The sequence below is a fragment of the Tachysurus vachellii genome, chromosome 23, assembly GCF_030014155.1.
Source record: "Tachysurus vachellii isolate PV-2020 chromosome 23, HZAU_Pvac_v1, whole genome shotgun sequence".
NCBI classification, from domain to species: Eukaryota; Metazoa; Chordata; class Actinopteri; order Siluriformes; family Bagridae; genus Tachysurus; species Tachysurus vachellii.
The window spans coordinates 3,693,556-3,714,840 of NC_083482.1; the positions used below are offsets into that span (position 1 = coordinate 3,693,556).

General features: G+C 41.7%; 1 protein-coding gene across 1 annotated transcript in view; it reads left to right on the forward strand.

Annotated features, from left to right (window-relative positions):
• Window positions 1-21,285, forward strand: part of zranb3 (zinc finger, RAN-binding domain containing 3) — a 67,998-nt gene continuing 46,713 nt past the window's right edge. The window contains exons 1-6 of the mRNA XM_060859681.1: window positions 1-206; window positions 12,168-12,186; window positions 14,572-14,750; window positions 15,911-16,142; window positions 19,950-20,035; window positions 20,786-20,957. Of these exons, the coding sequence (XP_060715664.1) occupies window positions 14,749-14,750; window positions 15,911-16,142; window positions 19,950-20,035; window positions 20,786-20,957 (492 nt within the window). The 5' untranslated portion in view covers window positions 1-206; window positions 12,168-12,186; window positions 14,572-14,748. The remainder of the gene's footprint in view (window positions 207-12,167; window positions 12,187-14,571; window positions 14,751-15,910; window positions 16,143-19,949; window positions 20,036-20,785; window positions 20,958-21,285) is intronic.

A 21,285-nucleotide genomic window follows, 5' to 3' on the forward strand; every position in this document is an offset into this window, starting at 1 on the left:
AATACATGTGCAGTAACTATAAACAGCACAAGGCCATTGTTGTTTGCTTGCTAGACGGTTTGAGGTCATTTTGTTAAACCGAAAATGATTAAAGGTGAGTTTAAAGGCGGTGACGAGGAGCTTGTGGTCCTTCCAGAGAAGCTGGAGAAGAAACTGATGCCGTTTCAGCGCCATGGAGTCAAATTCGCTCTTTCTAGAGCTGGAAGGTAAATAATGTAAATAACGTAAACATTAACTTTTAGCTGCACGTGGATGTTTATGAGCGATATGAATATGCAAATTACACCGTGTCGTCACACGGCGAGCTCCAGTCACGACACGGTCAAAATTTGCATATTCATCGCGTCATCGTGGTCCTAATCAAAACACGTGTTATGAGACAGGAAGAGTTCATTTCTTATAATAACAATAATGCTGTTCGATGATTAAACTGTTGAATAAAACGTAAATCAGGAATAAGCTTTTAGATTGTTGCTAAGAACAGATGCAGCTTCCTGGAGACACAAAGGGTTTACGGAATACTGACACTGGAGACTCCTTCCGTAAAGCATCACAGAGCAGAAATATCAACGATGAGGTTTCATTTTGTTAAATAAAAATTATTTTGATATTTAATTCAGCTAGGCCTTACAGCCGTTACTATAGAAACGTGCGCGTGTTAATCCACACGTTCTGTCCGATCAGAATCGAGTATTCAACAAGCTCGAAGCTCTTGTACCAATTCTGTTCAGTAATGGTAGCATCCTTGTCTGTAATCTGTCTTTTCCACCGAGGCAGTTCGAGTGCTGGTTCAGAGCCTAATTTAGAACCAGTTCTTTCTTTTTCGACAGCCAAAGCACCGGCTCTGAAAGAGGAAAAGTGGTTCTTAAGTAGCACCAAAACGTTGCTGGTCTAGACCGCTTGTGTCAGGGGCTGTGGGCGGGGCTACTGTTAGCGCATTTGATAATGTACCTTAAGTATACTAATGTTTAATACACTTTTACTTTACCACAATATGATCAATTATCAGCACACATGATAGTAGTTAGCTACATGCTAAGGCTAACTTTTTTCTGTGTTAAAGATTAAATAACGTTATGTACTTTCTCGATTACAACCTCCGTTTATACAGATTACATGGAGCTGCACGTACACGTTGGATTCGCCGCGTTTGGATGCTAATGTAGGTTCACAAAGCCATGAGCATTAACAGTAAAGCAACATCCGCCATTGTTGAGTGTTTGCGTTTGCCGCTGCTGCATTAACGTTGCTGGGACACGTGACACGTACAGTGACGTCAGACTCGGCTCTGTGATGCTCTCTAACCGATGGAAAGGCAAACCGGTTCTTAGAAGGTTCGCCAGTGGAACCAACTTTGAACCAGCACCCGGTTCTTTCTGGTGGAAAATGGGTATTGGTGGCCTTGGGATTCAAATCATGTGACCAATAGAAGATCAACATGTCACGACGTGACAACCTCTGGAAAGTCATGATGATGAAGAGGAGGAGGAGGAAGCAACAGTTATAGGCGTTGTGTCGCACAGCCCCGTTTTATACGACGCAGCTTTTAAAAAATAGAAAGAAAATCCACATCAAAAGGGAAACTGAAGCTGTTGTATGCATTCTAATAGAATATCACACACAAATCCCTACACTGTAGAACCCAGATTTAAAGACAATGCATAGTGCCTGACTGTCTTTGAGCCGGGGAGTGATTAAAAGCAAGCAGACGATGTAATTGAGTCCTGCTCGGTCGATGTGAGCCAGGTCAGAGCAGTCAGACTCAGATAGTGTTGATGAAGGCTGATCTATAGCAGGACACCAGAAAGCTGTGTTTTTTGAGAACGGGGTCAGGCAGTTAATTAACGCCGAGTTCAGAGATCAACACTGCTGAACCTCACACACGTGTCCCTCTGGGGATCTCCAGCTCTCGTAGCGAGGATAAATCAGGAGATGCGTTTGCTTAATGAATGCTGTCTATTTTAACGCGATCGCTCCAGTGAAGGAATTTTCATTGCTGGGGACAACCTCGGAAGTCCTGGATATGACTCAAACACAAGAAAATTCCACAGAGAGTTGATTTACTTCCTTATTTACTTGCTCTAGAATCATTTAGGCCCTTTTTACTTTGTCATCAAACTTCAGCTTTGCTTAAGTGATTGTTAGGCGTAGTGTGAAATTATATCCTTATTAAAAGGCACAATCGTGAACAACCCTGAATGACTCGGATATTTATCCTTATATAATTAACATGTGAGCTTCAGTCGAATGAAATTCAGAAACCGATGCAGCGGTGCTTTAGTCCTCGAGCCTGTCCAGCTGTCTCGCCTTCCTCGCCTCGTGATCTCCTTAGTTCGCCAAATACATCAAGCCAAATGTCTGCAAATGTTCCTGCAGAAAGTGTGCTGCAAAAGTATTAGCCCCCTTGAACTTATATTCGCAATTACAGTTTATCAAAACGGATAAAAGAATCTCTTTCCATTTCGTTCATTTGAAATGGTCATCGGCCAGCGCTTTTCATATGAGCTGTTGCTATGGCAACGTGCATGCCTTCTCACATGTCCGATTGTTGGAGGTTGGGTTTTAACTCGATTTGGCTCCTCTGATTCCTGTCATCACAGAGAAACATGAGCTTCATAAGTGAAAATACTTTCACTTCTCTTTCTCACTGCATAAATTTACACAGTTACTCAGCCTAAAGAAAAAAATTGTTGTTTCTTTTCTTTCATTGCTAAAATTGAGATCAAGATGAAGTTGTCAAATAGAAATAAATCGGCTTATAGCAAGAATGGGTGCTTGTTTTTCTTTTTTTTTCTTTTTTTTTAAGCTCACGAACAGCGTCGCTCCGTCCTTCATTTGCTCCCCGTTCGTTTTCACGCCGTCGTCTTCCGTTTTTATGCTAATCAGCCACAGACGCAAGAACCTAATAGATCATGTGACTTTTAATCTATGTGTTTGGCCTGTGGGAAAAGCGTAAGCCCATCGCCGCCACTTCCTCTCCTCCACACCCATAATAAATGATGCATTAGGCTAATTATATTAATGAATTGTTAGCGTATCTGCTCGGTTTAGTGTTATTGCCACCGACTGTTTATACAGTGGAAATGAAAGCAATTAGTTTGCCTCTCAGATATGCGCGTCACTCCACACAACATAAATCCATCCTCTCATTAATTCTGACGACGCATTTGAGAAAGCGAGTTGGTAGCGAGCCCCACGGAGATTAAACCCACTGTTTTATTTCTTTATTTCTTTATTTATTTTATGCCTTCATCATAACATTTATGCAGCCTAACGACGGCTTCATTACGAATGGAAGTCAACGAATCCCCAAATTAAAAGCGCTAATGATGTAAATTTGCTCTTGCTTGATGATGCAGTGTCGAGGCATTAAAATCAATGAGGTGCAGTCGGACTATACTTATCAGCCATTCCGGCTTTGGGCTAGACGAAGCAAAAAAAATAAAAATTCAGTCCTGTCATTTCAGTAGACCGTTTCTACAAAATTCTTTCAGTGCATTTAAAAGGAAAATGCCAACAATCTGACTTTTTGGACTGGATGCACATTTGGAAAGTTTTGTTATTTGGATTATACTCGTGTTTGCATTTGAATCAAGAATGAATGCCGAATGCTCCTCTCAGCCCGAATCCATGGAAAATCTGCAGTAATACAAAAAAAAAATCCTGTGAAGATTGTGGAGTTTTCTAGATTTTTGTGTTAAATTCCTGGAATCTTACAACCCCAAAGTTGATTTTTTTTATATATATATATTCTGAAAGGCATTTTTTTTCTTTCCTATGTTCTATCATGTAACGCTGTGGAAACTGTTTAGTTCTTTGAGAAATCGCTTTACCTCCGATTGCTCCCGAGCACCGACGATTGAGACTCCTTCCTCCTTCCGCTAAATAAACATCAGCCACATGTACCTTGTTCCTATCGAAACAATAAAACATTCAACAAAACCAGTGCAGCTGGATTCGCCGTCTGCAAACGAATCAACAGCCGGTTCTGACCAATCAGCACTGAGAATTCAACAGCGCTGTGGCATAAAACATACAATAAAAGTCACGCATAAGAGACTTAACCAGAAAACGTATTTAAATCTGTTTGTACAGAGTGACTTGTTTGAAAGGTTGTAAGTGTTTATAAAAATGTCCAAATTGCCTGTTTTGATGTGAGCTCCATTTTAGCACCACGTGGCTGCACTGCATTTGTTTCCATTCTTCCCTTGCAGAAGAATATAACCTCTCAGTGCTGGTGTTCTGACATATTGATTCTCCTTCACTCACACTCACACTCACACTCTCTCTCTCTCTCTCTCTCTCTCTCTCTCTCTCTCCAATTCTGAACCACCCCCAGAACTGAAGCACTTTCTTCACAATCTAAGGGACAAATTCTCTGGTGAACATGCGAGCAGGCAGGACAGAGATGCTGCAACTATTTTTAGAGCTGCAGGCTTTTCAGCAATGCCTCCTCCTCAAGTGTATCTATCTATCTCGCCGTGGTACCATAATCCTTCCATGCTGAACGAATTAACATGATCTAAATGCCATATTTAGACGGTATCGCTAGAAATATACCAAGAACCCTTGGATTTACGCGACGTCTGGAATAGATTTTCTTCCTGGTTGGTTCAGATGGCCAGAGCTATGACATGACATCTAATGTTGTCGTATAAATAAATAGCACATCTTCGGTCTGAATAAGAACATACTTCAGATGAGACACGCGCTTGCCTAGAACTGAATGGCGTAATCTACCCTGCTGATTGCAAGCTGAAGCGCGAAGCCGCAAGTGCTGCGGGACTCCAGATTAGCATACGCCTTGCTGACACAATTACGGCGCTTAATGAGCCCTGAACGCCGCTCGCCGCATTAGCCTGCCACCGCAGCATTTCCTGCCCCTCTGCCAAACTTCCAGCAGCAAAATATGCATGTCTGCATATCCAACATGCTCACAAGGCTGATCGATACATACTGAGCAGTACAATGAGTCTATGGGGGCAGATGGTCAATAAGAGTGTTTATAATCACGTTGTAACCGTGGTACGAACGCACGGGAAAGGAAAGCTACAGAGATTATTTAAGATCAAGGCTAATTGTAGAACAAAGGCAGTTTTGCAGATGTGCTGTTGGAGATGAGTGTCAAAGGGCTGTGAACTTGAATTTGGTAGTATGTAGTCGATCCAGGACTGGATCAGTCATGGTAATGGGTATGTTTATCTCAGTCAGGTTTGTCTGGAGTGCGAGTCAGAAATACGTACCTAAGATGGGTGTGTGCATGGATCATCTCAAAACGGCTACCACCTGAGCGTGAAGCCTAGCACATGTCTTCGTCCAAGACACGTGAGCTCCACATACATATCTGCACAGATTGGTCAACGAGTGGTTAATGTCATCATGATTGCCCAGGGATAAAGAGGACACCATCCATCCAACCTACAACCATCTTAGCTTGTGTGTAAGGCAACTCAAAATTTAACGCACAACGACAAGCCCTGAGACTCGCCTACTGTAAAGTGTTTGTTGAAGATGAATGAATATTGAGTAATGAGGGCTCTGGAACTGGGAATCTCCTCTAATGCATCTCTGCAGAACATCTCTCAAGGTTTATCAGGATTTCTAGCGACCTCAGACAGGTTCGGTTCCAGGCTGTAATTGGGTCAGACCTCCTGAAAAGATGGATGTTTGCCATAATCCATGAGCAAGGGTGCAGTGTTGGCTCGATGGTCAAGACTCTGGGTTACAGATAAGAAGGTTGGGGGTTCAAGCTCCAGCACAACTAAACTGCTATTGTTGTGGTCTTGAGCTCTTAATCCTCATTACCCCAGGGGTGTTGTATCATGGCTGACCCTTTATGATCCTAAAATAAAGGATTCTTCTTCTTCTGAGGTCCAGTGTCACTGTGCTTAATTCTGCTCAGCTTTCCCTTGATCTTGACAAAACTGCCAAAAAAAGCATTAAAAACGCAGCATGATGTTTTCACCACCGGTCTCTGTGATGATTTGAGCAGGTAATGAGCATAGACTGGTATCCAGATGTAACGTCCAATCTCGACTTCACCAGACCGCAGAATCTTGTTTTCTTGTGTCACATTGGTGGCCTTTAGACATGCGTCGTAGAGATGCTCTCAGACTGAGATTTTAATCAAAAATCTGAGACCCTATCAGAGCTTGTTCCCATCTTGCTTTGTTGACAGCGCCCGCCGTCGTGCATGACATTATGAGTTCTAAGGCCACAGATCTTAACTCGCACCCAAAGATTTCTTTTATGATTTTTATCTGCAGCAGCAAAATTGGTCCACAAACCGTACAGTGGAAAGCTGGCTTAAATGACTTCACTTCGATTCTAGAACAGTGCCTGTGGTTCATCATGTCTTGCATTTAAGAGTGATCAAAGCCACTGTGTTCTTCAGCAGTGTCAGAAATTTCAGCATTCTTTCCCCAGATCTGTCCCTTATACAGCGTTGGACATCTAGGTGCAGTTCTCATCCAGAGCAGATGCAATGCAAACCGTTTGGGGGGTGATGGGGAGGAAAACGAAAAAGAGCACTCTCTCTTTTTTATCAACATACCACATCTTTGTTCTAAGATTTGGTCATTATACTCCACTTTCCTGTGCACGGCGCTTTCATTTCATTCCACACATTTTTGATAGGATTTAGATCTTCTAATGGGTCCATTCCAGAAGCCTGAACGTTTGTGCCAAAATTAACTGGTATTCAGTGACATCCGTGATTTGCTCCATCGTGACTAGAGCCCCAACCCAACGTGACTAGACAACAACCCAACGCATCACATATGTTTATAGTGACATTTAATATTACAATGGCCATTGGTTTCTGCCAGTCGCTCTTTCCTCCAACTATCAATTTTCGGAACCCCTTGCCTTACACAGGGTCACAAGACACCTGAAGCTTATCCAAGCGCACCTTTTAAAAGGCAGGGAACCTCCTGGATACGGAGCCAACGCATCACAGGGCACAATCACGCACCCGTTCATACACACTGTACATTAGAGATGCCAGTCAGCATACAAAGCATGTCTTTGGACTCGGGAGAGTACCTGAAGTAGCAGGAGGAAATCCGTAAAGCACGGGAAGAACGTACAAACTCCAACAAGCACACATTAGGAATCAAGCCCCCAACCCTGGAGGCAAATGTGCTAACCGTTAAGCCACCTTGTTTACCCCTCTCTTTTCTTTCTATCCTGAAATGAAATATTAATATAAAAGTTGTAACACAACAAAATAAGGAAAAGTTTTAATGCCGAAATCTTTAACCATCCTCACCTTGATGATTCGTAGCGCCTGCTGTTCTCTGTTCACGTTTAAAGATTACTTTGTATAACGAGTTCAAGTAAAATGATGCAGCAATGCAAATAAATTAAAAAAAAAAAAAAGCCGGTAGTTTGTTGGCATTTCAGTTGTATGTAGATGTCACAGAAGTTGATGTGGAGGTGATCGAGATGTAGATTTTATAAAAAAAAAATAAAGAGAGAGTGAGTTCAGGCTTTTCAGTTGTGCATTGACATTTAGAAATGTTGACATTTCTACAAAAAAAAATCTTTTATGTTTAATTTCAAAAAGCTAATCTTCTTCAGGATTAGTAGAACTTAGTAGAAAATCTTTTTACATTTCTATATTATTTTATTCATCTGTACTATTAAACGGTTTACGTTTAAATTCCAATCCAGTATCAGCATTTTGTTAATCGTCAGCTCTCTACAATTCGTACTGGCCCTTTAAGAACCCTGGTAGGCTACCACTCTTCTCTATCTCTTCCAGACTGGAAGCTTTTTTTTTTTTTTTTTTTTTGTTGACTGAAAAAGCTCTCCAGATACAAAAGGACACAATGAACCCTTTTACGATAATCGACTCTTGCAATTATCCAGGGTTACTTCTTTTCCGTGAGGTGCATTGAGGAGGGATCAGGCAGGTTTGACTTGACACTTGAACCCCGTGCATATCAGAGATAACATTTAAAACCGCGAGGAGTAAAGAAAGGTCTTCAGGTGCCGAAACAGAAACAGGCCTGGCACGGGTCTGCTTATTTAAAGAAGAGTGATTAATGAGCGTGGAAATGGCACGCGGCACACACATGCACATGTGCACACTTGGGTATTCTCTCTCACACACACACACACACACACACACACCTGTGCTAGTGTTGGATTAATTAGAAGAAAACAACACAGGGCACATTAATCATGGTCTCCCCTATTAGTAGGCGGAAAGGGTATGAAGAGAGTGCACTCTCCTTTCTGATATCTCACTCACTTTTTCCCCCAAGAATACATCATTCTGTCATTGTTGTTTGTGTGTGTCTGTGTATCCCACTTTCTCTGTGTCTCTCAGCATGCATTTCTCTCTCATTAGGTACTTCTGCAGCTGAAAAGTAGGACAGAAATGTTGCAAACAGCAGAAAACCCACTCTATATACCATAAACAACACGTTAGCTTAAACAGCATAAACAATACCCGATCTTTTTTAATAACATAAAGTACTACAATACTTCGGTGCAAAAGCGAGTCCCATATGTTCGGCGGCATATAAATAATCGCCGTATAAATATTCATAACCTAACCTGATTTTTGCTGAATAAAAAAAAATAAAATAAAAAAAGATCGAGCCAAATTGAGACACGTTTAACTTGAACATTTTCGTCTGTAGTATATCTGCTCATTCGGTCCACTATGACCAGAAGCAACACTGAATCAGCTTTAACTGAAATCATAATGATGCAAAACCGTCGTAACTGCAACAAAACAAAAGATTCTTGGTTCACAATCGCTCACAGAAAAGCATCATTTATTTGGTGTAAATCCTCAGCTTAGCCTGATGAAGCTTAGAGCAATTAAATTTTTTCTCCTCAAAGATTCAGCAGAAAATCTCAATCCCAGTGAACATGCACAAAAATGCACATCTTTTCTATACGGGGTCTTTCAGTGTGGGGCGAAAAACAAAAACAACAAAAAAAACATTTAATTTGAATACTGAAAATGAAACTTCTCTGTTGAGGCTGACTCATTCACTCCTATCTGTCTAGCCTTAACCAGACTAGCAGGGAGCTCTTGCTGTTCATACTTTTCTTGGTCTCAGAGCGCTGCCTGAAAAACAACACAGCCAAATATGATATGATATACAGACCATGTTCAGACACGATCAGTAAGTTAAAACAGAATGAATCCCTCAGTTTGAGCTCACACATAACAGGGAATATAGTGAGTATAAGAAAATCTTTACTGTAATTGCGCTCTAATTTGAGCTAATGGAGATTGGGTATTGTGCAGCGATCACATGTATCAGTTTGTCTGTACCGTCTTTGGGTTTCAAGAGCAACATAAATTTTCCTGGGTATGACAAAACGCTGGATGTGCTTTATATAGAAATATTGAACCATGCAAGACTGATTGGGTTGCATAGTTGCGTGAAATTGACCAGGGTCTCATTTTTGCTGTGGACGGCATTTCTGCATCATCTCAAAGATTGCTTGATAGGCTCGAGAGTTATAGTTCATGCAAGCAACCTGACGAAGAAAACCCCGGCTTTGATGAGCCATGCCTTGTGACTTGGTGGGTGAACTTTAGTCCTGTTCAGACATTTTTTTTAATCTGTTATCACCGTGCTTGATGTGTGCCAGGAAATCACACTGCCATCACCAGCCTGTATACTAGACCAAAGAGGATGCTTCCGTGGACCCATTCGTTTCCAATTATGCCTCCATCCCGGTCAGGGTGGCATCAAATCTTGTGCCCACCCCGGGAACACTGGGCACCAGTCCATCGCAAGGTATCATGGACAAACACACCCAAATCAACCAAACCTCATCAATCCACCTCTCAAGATGTTTTCTGGCAGAGAACCTAGAGAAAAACCTTCACAGAAACATAGAGTACATGTGCATCAGTGAACACAGACTCTGGACTGAAGTGGAAATCCTGAACCTGTGAGCTAAAGAGACCGCACCACTGTACCTAGACTTCTAGACTTATATATCAGCATATATGCTAATTTCCTAATCCATGTTTTAAGCATGACGATACCTGGTCGTTCTTTTGCCTTTTGCACAAATCACGGTAAACCTTTGAAACAAATGTGCCTAGATAAAACGCCAGTATGATGGCCCCTTGGGAGCTCACTTAACACCAACCTCAGTGTCATTGTCCAAAGACGCTTAGGTGACTCGAAACCCCCTTCCTGCGGTTTCCTATTTACCCAAAAGAATCCATGGAGTGTACTTTAGTAATAACTGTAAAATTAGTAAAAAAATAGCAGCTGGTATACAGGTGTTTCCAGACCAACAAGACATGCAAGAGTTTGCATCATGTCAGGTGACTCAGAGAGGCCAAACATGTGCTCCCTATAGATCTAAAACTGGAGCCCCACAAGGCTCAGTCTTCGGTCCTCTTCTGTTTTCCCCTCTATACCCCTTCTCTTGGTGATGTAATACCTTCATGCTTCCTCCTACCACAGTTATGATGATGACACCACACCTCCTGTCTTTCACACCATTAGAGAGCGAGGTTTCTTCATATATCTTGGCATGTCTGGCAGACATCTCATAATGGATGGCAGCTCATCACACTGAATCCCAGCGAGACCCAGCTGCTGGATATTTGTGGCAGTGCATGTCCACTGTTACCTCCTTTGTCAACTTCCTGAGCAATCCTTCTAAAAAGACACTTGGAAAGACTTGCACAACAAACTTTATTAAATATAAGGAACTACACCTGCACATGGGGGAAGTCGTGGCCTAATGGTTAGAGAGTCTGACTCCTAACCCTAAGGTTGTGGGTTCGAGACTCGGGCCAGCCACGACTGAAGTGCCCTTGAGCAAGGCACCGAACCCCCCCAACTGCTCCCCGGGTGCCGCAGCATAAATGGCTGCCCACTGCTCCGGGTGTGTGTTCACTGTTCACTGCTGTGTGTGTATGTTCACTGCTGTGTGTGTGCACTTTGGATGGGTTAAACGCAGAGAATAAATTGTGAGTATGGTCACCATACTTAGCTGTATGTCACGTCACGTCATTTTATTAGATTTCTTTATCTTCAGGAGGGTAGTCTAAATCCTTTTCAGTCCTTCAGTTTCATTTTCCAAGTTTCAAGAAATCAAAAGTACATTTTCTTTAACTGAATGTCATACTTTTGATGAATTATGGTTACATTTGTCATTCTACAAGTTAATTCCTGTTGTCATTTACTGTTCGATAGCAGCTATAAACACCAGCCACTGTTCGTTTACCAGACGCTCTGTTTTATTGTCTCTTGAAGTTATAATGATAGAAAAGAACATACATATCATATAATCATGAAACCAGGAAGCACAATACATTTTAGATGCAATCAGGAATCTGAGGCTATCCATTGTTCAAAAAAACTAGACAAAATCTTCAGCAGCTCAGTTTTGATGGGTCTGCGCTCACATAAGCTTCAGTATCAAGTTCTTGACTAACAAGAGTAGAACCTCATATGGTCATCTACAGTCATAGCAGATCCACCTCAGGGTTTGAGGTTTTTGTATATTCTGAGATGCTTTTCTGATCATCACAGTTGTAAAGAGTGGTTATTTGAGTCACTGTAGCCTTCCTGCCTTTCTAGCCCTTTGGCACCAACGTCCATGGGCGAAAACGTCGGCTTGATGTGAAAATTTATTCAAGCTCTTGGCCTGAACCTACATGATTTTATGGCTGATTTTGTGGCTGAATGTATACATAATGTATGCTCCGTGATAAACAGGTTGGTGTGATTGTGGTGATCACAATCAAAACTAGTGTCCGAGCTTCTGTTACAGAAAGTCAATCAACACATTTCGATTCCAGAAATCAGCAATGCTGTGTTATAAGAGTATGTTAATTAATACCCCGTGCCCTTACACTGATAGCTGGTGCAGTTTAATTGGATTTTGAGTGTCAGGTGTACGAAGTGATATTGAGCAAGACGCACAAGACAGGAAGCTCTGTTTTCACAGTACCTGGCTGGATCGATAAGTTAGCCTCCCCAGACATCGATTGTGGGCAGAAATGAAAAACGTAATTTGCAGGGTAATTATCAGGGGCATTCTTTATGAGATGACTGTTGCTATCAAAAGACACCTCCGGAGTCATTCGCTATCCAAAGCGAATTGGAGGAAAAGGAGAACAATTCTCTGTTATTTCATTCTGACTGTTCTGTTTTTTTGTCTTGCAGGTGTTTGATTGCCGATGAGGTAAGAACCTTTTTATCATTTCAGGTGATGAAAAGTGAAATGTTCCTGTTCAGTTCATTATGATGAAACAAAAGGTTATAGTACTTGTAGTACACATTGTGGAGACGTCAAAAAAAAAAACCCAACAACACAGGGCTTTAACTGTCTGTGCAGTTTTGATTATGACTGAAAAACCTCTAAGCCCAGCAAAATTTCGGCAAAATATGTTGCGGTTTGATGAGACCAGGGTAGAATGTTGTAGGCATAGGGTTGCAAAGGGGCGGAAAGTTTCCGGTAAATTTCCGGAAACTTTCCACGGGAACTAATATTCCAAATTGGAAACATTATGGGAATTTATGGGAATTATTTGGAAATATAGGGAAATGTATATAAACTATATCATATACAAATACAAACATAAATAAACATGTCGTTTGGTCATAAGCAGACATGCATGCAAGGTAATACAAATTTTAACAATGATCTCTTGACTGATTTAATTGTAAGTAGAACTTTAATTGATTCTTTCATTGAGTAACACATGCATAATAAACATTATGCTTATAATAAACAATTATTGTCATAAACATATTTCCCTATAATTGCTGTAAAATGAAAGCATCCCTCACCCTTGCCCTTCTAAAAAAATTCTCAATCAAAATGTAAAATGAAGCATTTTTTCTCAAGCTTATTAGGTCTCTGCTTCTGTGGTAGTCAAGGCCTGGAAAATGGATATATGGAGGGTTTTTTTATTTCAGGGGGAGTGTGTGTGTGTGGGGGGGTCATCAAATTATCTGTGTATGTGTAACAATCCTAATTTACTGCTTATTAAGAGTTAGTAAGGTAGTTATTAAGTTTAGGTACTGGGTACAATTAAGAATGTAGAATACGGTAATGCAGAATAAGGCTTTAATATGTGCTTAATAAGTACTAATAAATAGCCAATATTCTATTAATATTCATGCTAATAAGCAACTAGTTAAATGACCCTAAAATAAAGTGTTACTGTGCATGTTATGGAAGAATGCAAGTACCTGCAGGGGGTTTGGCCTCATTGGCCCTCCAGTAAGCAGTGTGCTGTGTGCAAGTGACCGAGGAATACAGGGTACAAACTTAAATTGCATTAAATCTTGTTGTTTTAAACAAAATTATGCTGCAAGATTTTTTTTAACTACATTTAAGTTCCTTGTTATAGGCAACTCTGCATTTTCTTAAAATTCCCAGTTTATTTCCATATATTCCCGTTAATTCCCATGGAAAGTTTCCAGCCTTGAAAATTCCCGGAATTTTGCAACCCTATTCAGGCATAATTCTAAAATATATGTTTGGTGCTGGGGGGGCACGGTGGCTTAGTGGTTAGCACGTTCGCCTCACACCTCCAGGGTTGGGGGGTTCGAGTCCCGCCTCCACCTTGTGTGTGTGGAGTTTGCATGTTCTCCCCGTGCCTCGGGGGTTTCCTCCGGGTACTCCGGTTTCCTCCCCCGGTCCAAAGACATGCATGGTAGGTTGATTGGCATCTCTGGATAAATTGTCCGTAGTGTGTGATTGTGTGAGTGAATGAGAGTGTGTGTGTGTGCCCTGCGATGGGTTGGCACTCCGTCCAGTGTGTATCCTGCCTTGATGCCCGATGATGCCTGAGATAGGCACAGGCTCCCCGTGACCCGAGATAGTTCGGATAAGCGGTAGAAGATGAATGAATGTTTGGTGCTGAAACAAGCTCACCATTCCCACAGTGAAACATTGTGTTGGTAGCATCATGCTGTGGGGCTGCTTCTCTTCAACCAAGACAACAGTGACTGTATTTTTATAATCACACCCTCCAATGCCTCAAGGTTTCTTCCTTTACCGTCTAAGGGAGTTTTTCCTTGCCACTGCTGCCTGAGTCACCTCAGACTTGCTCATTGGGGATAAATACAAACACATTGTGAACTAAATATATCTAATATTAATCTTGAATTTTGCATTCTATTAATCTTTATATTATTCTTTATATTAACCGTTTGTTTTATGTTTATGTTCAGTAAAGCTGCTTTGAGACAATGTCCGTTGTAAAAAGCGCTATACAAATAAAATAAACTTGAAACTTGAATCCTGGATATGTTCAAATTCCCAAGTCAACAAAGGAATGACTAAAGAAGAACATGATCAACATTTTGGAACTACCGTAAACTTCCCCTCAGTTTTAAGTTGATCATCTCTTACCGTAAAAGACACGATGCTGTATTAAAAAACAAAGGTCTTAGTGAAGAGGTGTGCAAACGTATGCAACCAGGTCATTGTAAGATTTTCTAAAACGTGTTATCGGTTGCTATGTCGCATTAAAGGTGGAAAAATATCTTTTAAAACTGTTTACCTTGCTGATGTCGATGTGTATAAGTAAGTAACACTGACTATTTAAACTTCAAGATGGGGCTTGGAAAGACGGTGCAGGCCATTTCGGTGGCGTACATCTACAGACACGAGTGGCCTCTCCTGATCGTGGTGCCGTCGTCACTGAAGTACCCGTGGATCGAGGAGCTGGAGCGCTGGCTTCCTGAACTCCATCCCGGCGACATCAACCTGGTGTAGAGCAAAGCTGATATCATGTACGGCATTTCTTTTATTTGTTATACCTTGCAGGTCATAACACCCCAGGCATCGAAGAATAATGATAATGAGACTATAACCTATAAATCAATGTATAGTTTTGTACTGAAGATATTTTTTTTCCTCCAAACTTGCTAAAATGAGGTATGTTTTGCTGTTATTACTTTTTTGCATTTCCCAGTTTCAGATTAGCGGTCATGGTATGAATTCTGATGCCTTGAGTAATTTCAGTAAAACATGTTCTGTACTCTTCCTACCCTCCCCTCCCACCCCCCGCCCCCTCAATAGATTGAGCTCGGGCTTCGTGCAGAGACGGTATTACGACTGAGACATGCTGAGTTGTTTGAGAACAGCCCCCAAACTAAACTTTTTTTTTTTTTTTTTTTTTTTTTCATGCGCTAAACCTTCCCATGAATCCACAAGAACTGAAGGTCTTTCCCAAAATATTAATAGCGAGCCAGCTTTCAGCAGTATGTGTGTATGTGTGTGTTGAGCAAAAGCTCGAGCTTCTTCGCCCGGATATATCGGGAATTCAGGTTTGCACAGGCACAGGGGTCTCGTTGCCTTTTTGCCCGTTATCGATGCTTCTAAAAAGAGCCGCGCAAATTGGCCAGCTCATCCCAAAGATCTCGGCCCGGGGTCGATCCGAGCCGCTGTTCGCTGCCATGGCAACGGCTTCTCGATGGCCTGGTGTTTGTGATGTTTTAACTCCGATGGCCTACGGGACAAACAGTGAATAAATGGCTACTATCAAGAGGATTCACAGCTCAGAAAACACGGCGCATTTTTAAAAATAGGCAAATTCTTCAGAGCAGCAGTGCCTCATGATCCAAAGAACAGAAAAATGGATAATTTAACAGAACAAATGATTTAACCGTCAGCTCCTATTGAAAGTTCAGTCAAAATATCGGACGAAGAAGTTTGGAACGTCATCTCTTTTCAAATTGCTCCAAATTCCTTCATAGTGCCGAAATCATAAGCTCCAAATCGTCCCCTTGAAGTGCCCCAGACCGTCCCGGTGTCGCAATATGATCCAGATTCAGGATCGCTGTGTATATATATATATATATATATATATATATATATATATATATATATATATATATATATATATTATTGTGCCTGGTTTATTACTAACAGACACTGTGTGTAATTTTAGGGGGATCAGCCAGAGCAAAGTGACAGTTCTGGGCTACGGATTGCTCACCAACGATGCACAGTCCCTGGTGGAGACGCTGAAAAAGCAGCACTTTGGTGTGGTCATAGTGGACGAGTCGCATTACCTGAAGTCCCGGAATGCAGCGAGGACAAAGATCTTGGTCCCCCTGATCCAAAACGCCAAACGCGCAATCCTGCTGACAGGAACTCCGGCGCTTGGCAGACCAGAAGAGGTAGCAGCACTTCCTTACTGAAACCTCGTGTGTGTTTGGTACAAATTAAAACTCTCAGCTTGTTTGTTTCAACTTTCCCTCTATATGTTTATTATTCTAGCAATGAGTTTGTCACCAGGAGACACAAAAACAAAGCAGGCTTTCTTTCCTCTTCATCTTTGAAAAACCCTGAGACTAGAAATCGAAATGTTTGACATCTGTGCACACACTGTACATTTGATCTGATTTATTCTTCCTTCATTTCTTCCTCCTCACGTAATTACAGCCTACCTCCTTTTCTCGGGCTCAGTATCACACCTGCACATCCGTTCACATCAGACGACACACACACGTGAATATGCTGTATGACGACATCAGATCTGATATCAGATGACATCAGATCACTTCCCCTCAGATTAGTGCAGGTTTCATCCTTATTCAGACCGTGTCTAATTCCTGCCAACTAGGTCTAACTGTGGTCTAAAACACACACACACACACACACACACACACACACACTCACTAAAACTGACATGATGCCAAACTGCTGCTCCTTCATCATATGAGTGTTCATGCTCAACTTAAAAGAGGGAAACAATCAGTAGTCGTATTTTATTCAAGAAATTATTAGAAAGAGAATCGAAAGGAAAGGGGGAAGCAAGAAAAGAGAGGAGAGGAGAAAGGAAAGAGAGGAAAGGAAGGAAAAAAGGAAAGGGGAAAAATGTAAAGAGGAGAGGGGGAAGAGAAAGGAAAGGAATGGGGCAGGAAGGGAATGAAAGAGGGAAGAAAGAAAGGAAAAGGAAAAAAACATGTAAAATAAAAGGAAAAGGGTGGAAATTTCTCCAATTCCATTTTCTGTGTAAAAAAAAAAAAAAATCAATTGTTTAAATTGTTCTTTCATCATCTTCCTAATCACACAGTGGATATTGTGGAGAAATATATTTAACAGTGTCTCTTCTTTTGGTTCAGCTTGTTCCAGTTTTATAGGTGTAGATATTTACTTCCCCTGGAGCACTGAAGCTGAACACACTGTGTGTGTGTGTGTGTGTGTGTGTGTGTGTGTGTGTGTGTGTGTGTGTGTGTCTCCATCTTGTTCTCTCTCTCTCTCTCTCTCCTAACAAAGCATCCATCTCTGCTTTTATTACTATCTGCAAAAAGCCGTGACTGGACATAGGGAATGAATATATCTCACTTTCTCTGCTTCTCTCTCTCTCTCTCTCTCTCTCTCTCTCTCTCTCTCTCTCTCTCTCTCTCTCTCTCTCTACCTATCCATCAGTCTTTTTTTTTAGCTCGTGGCACAGATCCAAGCTTTGATGAACACATTTGCCTGGAGAAATGAGCAGATGGATCCTGGATTTATATAATTGCAGCGTATTATTCGCAGGGAGAAAAAAAAACCCTGTTCCATTGAAACCTGACGCGTCTAACAGTCGCCATTGATAGCGATGTATCAAAGGAAGCTGTGCTAAACCTTCGATACAGACAGAAAGCCAGTGAACAATAGAGCTGTGAAACACCATTTACACCCTCTGGCTGTTTTCACACTATTTCTGGAGAACTCTCTAAAGGACTGTTTCCACTTGGGGAAATATCTAGAACTGAAACACAGATTATAAGAAAGCCTTAGCGTTGTAGTAGGAGACATTCTGTAAAATTCCTCGGGATGCACCGATACCGGTCCTGGTGTGAGCCGGAGCTCGGTTCTCTCTGATACCCGCTTCCAGGTGGTGCCATGTGGTTTAAAGCTAGCGCACGGAGTTGTCTTAACGAACAGATGACGAAATGACAGCAATCTGGATGTGTTTTACAATTAATGACGCCGATCAAATCGAAACAGACTGCAAATCATTCAGCCTGATTTAAATAAATAAATAACTAAATAAATCTTAAACCTAAAACTCGGAACATGGAGTTTTTTTGGTATCTGCGCACAGAAGCAAAAGATGATCCGACTGATTAGCGAACTTTTCTCGGAATCGGGAATGTCGCTCGTGCAATCAAATCAATCAGCAGCACTAACGCGTTACGCCCGATGTTCAGCTGTTTGTTACTCGGAGTGTTGGAGAGAAACGTTAGCTGTTAGTAGAAGTGATTCAGTTGCCTTTACCTTCACAGTACTGATCACTGGATTTAAATCTCACTTCTATTCTGTTGTATTACGTCCCTGAATAATGTGATGGAGAAATGATCAGATGGTCAGGGGTTCAAGTCCCAGCACTGGTAAACTGCTGCAGTTGGGCCCTTGAGCGAGGCCCTTAACCCTTTCTGCTCCTAGGTGCTGTATCATTACTGACCCTGAGCTCTGACCTGACAAACTCTCAATAAAAGCTTTTCTCTCTTCCTCTCTTCTCTTTCTCCTTCCTTCCCTCTCCCTTTCCTTTCTTTTCCTTTGCTTTTCATCCTCCCTCTTTCTTTTCCACCTTCTCTTTCCTATCATTCCTCTGTCTTTTCATCTGTCCTTTCCACTTTGCTTCCCTTTCTCTCTTTTCTCTCTCCTTTCCTTTTCCCGTTCCTGTCCTTCCTTCCTTCCTTCCTTCCTGTTAATAGCGAGCATCAAGGCAACGAATAGATCTGATCACATGAATCTAGTCTTTCTCGTTATGAGTTTAAACGAAATATTTGGTTATGAAGTTTAAATCTAGTCACAGCACGAGAGGATCATAGAGCAAAAGAATTTGGACACGACACTGAAACGCCGTCATACGGAGTAACACACGAAGTGACTGACGGGAGGCTTTTCCGAGTACAAGCCAACATTCAGTTTTCAGTCAACAATATTTGATTACACTTTATTAAACAACTCATCACAATTACAGAAAATATGTCTTTATGTCTTCGGAGAACAATGAAAGTATTAAGTCCACTCACACGGGGCAGAGGTGGGAATTGAACCTACAGCAGTGTGAGGCGAACATGCTAACCGCTGAGCCATCGTCTCTCCCGTCTACGACTGATCCACGTTATTCGTCTATGACGTTCCTCAGGCTCTGTGACTGACCACGTGTGGCCATGAGACACGGAGAGCTGAGTGAGCTCTGATCCCAAACCGCTGCACATTACAGATTTCTACACCTCTATATATCAGAAGAAAAGAAAAGAAACCTCTTCCTGATCCCAGAAATAAAAAAACAATATTCTCTCTCTCTCTCTCTCTCTCTCTCTCTCTCTCTCTCTCTCTCTCTCTCTCTCTCTCTCTCTCTCTCTCTCTCTCTCTCTCTCTCTCTCTCTCTCTCTCTCTCTCTTTTTTGTGTATAAATGGAATCCTGTGGGCGGCTTCCATTCCACTGTAGAATAAAAGCCGTTCCCCTTTGATTACGCTCGTTAGCCGGAGGTTGAGAGGCTCCAGTGATTTTCTGCTCTGTAATAAATATATATATATAACAGAAATTGCAAGAACACACACACATACACACACACACACACACACACACACACACACACACAGTCAGCAATGAAAAGAATTATAAACGCTACTACTGTTCTTTGGCAAAAGCACTTTCCTGTTGGGCTCAAACTCCCATTGACTGATTTACCTTGAGATGTATGTTTTTATATATATATATATATATATATATATATATATATATATATATATATATATATATATATATATATAATTTTTTTTATATATATATATATATATATTTTTTTTTTTTACTCTGAACTTGTCTGTTGTGTCAGGCTGGAGACATGTATGGGCATTGACGTGAGAAATAACCTCACAGCCGCACCTGACAGGTTGTTTATTCTGCCCGTAAACCGTGAACATACTGAAGGCCACTTTTCCAACCTGATCTCTCTCTCTCTCTCTCTCTCTCTCTCTCTCAGCTCTTCATGCAGATCGAAGCTCTGTATCCGAGGCGCTTCGGCACGTGGAGCGAGTACGCCAAGACATACTGCAACGCTCACTACAGGTGAACACCTCCCTCGGATTAGAGTCGGAAGGTTAACGAGAGAACCTATTACTGGGGAAACGGTCCGCTAACAAACTGATTTATTATTTATTAATTGCCGCTAATTATGAGCTCATTTTCTAATTACAGGCTGTGTAAATGACATAAGCCAGCTTAATCGCATTGATTCGTTTATTCAACCAACAAACACCCTGGAAAAAAATGTGCATTTGTTTAAAAAACGTAGCTCAGACCTCATTGTCAGTCATGAGGCTAAAAGTCAGAAGCCCGACCGCTTTAATGCTACATGCTCATGACATCAGCGCTACTGTTTAGCACACTGTATACGTTTGAGCTTCTCCACACACACACGCACACACACACAAAGTGTCCTGTAACACCTCTCTTACAAAAGAGTGTGTACATTAAAGCCCATAAAGCCTGGCTGCCAGTCACCCGGGGCTCCTCCATCATTTACTGCTCATTATAGCTCTTAGTCACCACACACTCAGGATTGTAAAGATCTCATCATTATGATGTTCTCGAAAGTATGTGTGTGTGTGTGTGTGTGTGTGTGTGTGTGTTATATATAAAATGTCCTTATCCAGAGCCACATACAAAAGTGCTTTTAAGTCTCTATCGATGAATAAATCAACACTGGTTCACTAGGTTACAGACTTAGTCTAACCTAAAAACTCTGTTCAGGGTTTTTTCTTTTTAAACGTACACATAACACGTGTGTGTGTGTGTGTGTGTGTGTGTGTGTTTTAGATTCTTCGGGAGCAGGCGTCAGTGGGATTGCCGTGGAGCGTCTCATCTGGACGAGCTGCACCAGAGGCTCAGCGAGATCATGATCCGCAGACTTAAAGCCGAAGTGCTCACACAGCTGCCGGCCAAAATCCGTCAGAGAATCCCTTTCGACCTGCCAAAAGAGGCGGCCAAGGTACACACACACACGTACACACACACACGGCATCACGACCCACTCCAAAGTACACTTTAAACAAACCCAAGCAGTCAGTATTAACACATGAATGCCACAGAAATAACTTACCCTAGTAAGAGTTCGTACGGTCGTCTACGTACTACACAATCGAAGTCAGATGAACAATCAGGTTACGGTTCATCAAAGCAAAACGTATCGTTATTGACGGACTGAAAGAACATTACCACTCGCTGTATAACAGCACGGCTGTGATTAAATACAGCGCTGATATTCACCACAGCGGCACGTTCGCTCGTCTGATGCTGAGCGAATCAACGCCATAATG